This window comes from Pelmatolapia mariae, linkage group LG22 (assembly GCF_036321145.2).
Source record: "Pelmatolapia mariae isolate MD_Pm_ZW linkage group LG22, Pm_UMD_F_2, whole genome shotgun sequence".
NCBI classification, from domain to species: Eukaryota; Metazoa; Chordata; class Actinopteri; order Cichliformes; family Cichlidae; genus Pelmatolapia; species Pelmatolapia mariae.
In genome coordinates, this window is record NC_086245.2 from 21,617,646 (window position 1) to 21,620,660 (window position 3,015).

The 3,015-nt window shown below is 45.5% G+C and overlaps 1 protein-coding gene across 1 annotated transcript; it reads right to left on the reverse strand.

Annotated features, from left to right (window-relative positions):
- Positions 1–1,024: 1,024 nt before the first annotated feature.
- On the reverse strand, positions 1,025–3,015 carry npy (neuropeptide Y). Its single transcript, XM_065469647.1, has 4 exons — positions 2,896–3,015; positions 2,444–2,631; positions 1,449–1,538; positions 1,025–1,363 (listed from the first exon to the last, which is right to left on the reverse strand). Exons 2-4 carry the CDS (start codon positions 2,629–2,631, stop codon positions 1,342–1,344), a joined length of 300 nt encoding a protein of 99 aa, XP_065325719.1. The 5' UTR covers positions 2,896–3,015; the 3' UTR covers positions 1,025–1,341.

A 3,015-nucleotide genomic window follows, 5' to 3' on the forward strand; every position in this document is an offset into this window, starting at 1 on the left:
CACACGACGTCAATCAAACCGACACGCCCGGCCTCCTCCCTGACGTCATGACACACAGACCAATGAAAGCTGCGGCCCGGCCCTCGCTGAAGTGGAAACAATGTAGATAGTATTTTCTTTTTGCCACATTGTGATGCGCTCATCCATTCACGTATGGATATTACGTGAGGCAAGTCCAGCTCAGACTGTGCGGGCATCGCATTTCTAACGTAATGTGCGTTATGTAGTAGAAAATAACTAGAGATGGCCGGTGCCGTCCTGCTGACCTTCATTTCGCTATAGGAAAGCACAGCTGCCTTGCGCCCTACAGGTGTGCACCGCATTTATTCTTCATTTTGTCTTTGCGCGGAAAATACGAGTGAGAGAAAGTAGGGCGTACATTTAACGTCTTCATTCTGAGGCCTGCTACTAACTGGTGAAAAACTAGTTTTGAAATGTTGAGCAACCACTCTGAACTGAACTCACTAGCTGGTCCTGTTTGAACAGTCCCCCCTCCCCTCCTTCGGTGTATTTCAGAGGATTGCGTATCTGCAGTACCTCTTCACGACTTAATTTGTACTCTCAGATCTGATTGGGTGTCAGGCTGTGGCACCTAACCGCTCGGATAAATGCAATAATGCTCCTGGAAATTACGCCCCCCCACCACCATGTAGTTTGAGATGATGTACTTATATTTGCGGCCACGAGAGAGCGCCATTAGCCATTCAATTTTGAATTCAAATGATTTCTGCGACCGTGTAATAAGGTTTCCTGAACTGTGCGTGCTTAACTCGGTTTAACTCGCTTCCCTGCCCAATTACCCTGTCTCATAGAGCTTCACCAGCTGCTACAGTAACTGGGAGGCAAGGTGTGGCACAGCAAGTCCGAACCCGATCTCTTCATGGGTGACAAACAGTTTCTGATGATCAGCTTTGAAAACAAGACCTCCCTTAAAGCCCTCATTAAAGCCCTCTGATTACTTTTTGCAAATAATATACAACACTGTCATCGTGTCACCCGTCAAACAGATACCAGGGAATGCCTTTGTTCAAACAGTGAATCTTTAATAGCACAAATATACAATACAATCAGCAGACCCCCCTCCTCCACTTTACGATCATGTTGCACAGATGACGACTCAGAATAAAGTATTTACAGTTTTATGGCACAGACTTCAAGCAGTGTTGGGTGTGGCTGATGCGTAAGGAAGAGGGGTTGGATATATACGTTGCGGCTCATGGAGGCGAAAGGAGGGCAGAGGCGTGGTGTTCGTTTGGTGTAGGACATAAGTGACGGATGTGTAGAGGTCAGAATGTCAGCGCTGGCGGGACAGCAGCGAGCGAGACCAGAGTGATGGCAGCATCACCACAGTGATGGGTCATATCTGGAGACACGGAGAAAGAGACAGAGAGGTGTAAAGATCGAGATACAAATACAACGAGAGAAAAGTTGCGCCTTTAAACGCATACCTTGACTGTGGAAGCGTGTCTGTGCTTTCCTTCAGCAACAGCTCTGAGACCAGTGTGTCCAGAATCTCAGGACTGGATCTCTTCCCATACCTGGAGCAGAGAGAGATGGAAAGAAGGAATTAAAAAGGGCGAGCTTAAAAATAAATAACAATAAATATAATTTTCTTTGTCCAATTACGAGAGCGAACAACTCTAAGTCATATCTCGCTGTGTCCTTGAGTCATATGTCCAGTCATGAGCTGAGTGAAATCTGTGCAGAATCAGACCCAGCAGGCTCAGATAGGAGTTCCATCGCAGGTGGTCACATTTGCCTCAAAAGATAAGCCGTGACGGCGCATTTGTCCCTCTGGGTGGCTAAACGCCTGCAGAGGTATCCAGCCCACTGACAGCTGAAAGCCAAGAACAGCGGGTGACTTGCCACTGCACGGTGACAGTCTGGACTTTCTTTTCTTTTTCTTTCTTTCTTCCTTTCTTTAAAAAAAAAAAATCAGTGGTAAATGGGCAGCAGGCGATCTCTGCTCTGTCACAAGAGAGAACGAATAATCTACAAGACCTGCAAGGTTCAGATAACTCCAACAAGTAAAATTCCACCGGACTGCCAGCTTATAGCTTCCTGGCTTTAAATGACATGACAAGCACAGTCAGAAAAAGACAGTTCTTTACTGATCAGTTTGACCAGATGGAAGATACCAGAGAAAGACAAGAAAAAAAAAAGACGTGTTATTGCCTTTACCCGTGTAACTTCTTGCATTTCAGCCCAGGGTATAACAACGTTTTGAGATAAAATAAAATAGTCCTACTAAAATAGATTTATTAAGGAAATATAAAAAATAAAAGACCAATGCGCCTGATAGCATCAATCAGTGCACGGAAATGAACAGAATACAATGGAACAGTGGGGGCAGCATTTGAGGAGGAAAAAAATAATGAGTAAAAAATAAGTACTCTGTTCTGTTCTATTCTATTCTATTGGGAGGTTTTATTAGTCCGCCCACCTCTGTCTTGTAATGAGGTTGATGTAATGTCTCAGGGCTGAGTAGTACTTGGCCAGCTCCTCTGCGGGGGCGTCCTCCCCGGGGTTCTCTGGTTTCACCGGGTATGCCTCCGTCAAGGCGCCCAAGCAGACCAGCGCCCACAGCAGGAACCCCAGAGTCCCCAGCCAGCTTACCAAGTTAGGATGCATCTGGCAGAGTGAAGTACAGAACAGTTAACTAACATCAGTGGACACCTGTTATGCTGTGCTGTAAATTTCCTGGATTTGTCATTTATTCTGGATTAATTTCTTTCTGAAAACAAACAAAGCAAAAAACAAAATACTGCAAACAAGGTTAGTATTCCAGAAACCAGGACTTTCATGGCATACCCAGTAGATACGCATTAGAAGTGCTACGGAGAGACTTTAAAAAGCTGAAATAATATAATGTCAACCTAATATTTACATACTTACTTTCCCCAAGGGTTAGAGCGAGATCTGCGCGCTTTCCTGTGGCGTCTCTTTTTCTCTTCTGAGCGCTTGGTGCGCGCGGCGGTTTATATGTGTGCGCCAGACGCGCTGCAGAAAAGCGCG

Coding starts and splice junctions, on each gene's coding strand:
- npy (XM_065469647.1), bottom strand. CDS start 2,631: ATGCATCCTAACTTGGTAAGCTGGCTGGGGACTCTGGGGTTCCTGCTG. Junction 1,539..2,443: donor AACCTCATTACAAGACAGAG/GTGGGCGGACTA, acceptor TCTCTGCTCCAG/GTATGGGAAGAGATCCAGTC. Junction 1,364..1,448: donor GACACGCTTCCACAGTCAAG/GTATGCGTTTAA, acceptor CCGTGTCTCCAG/ATATGACCCATCACTGTGGT.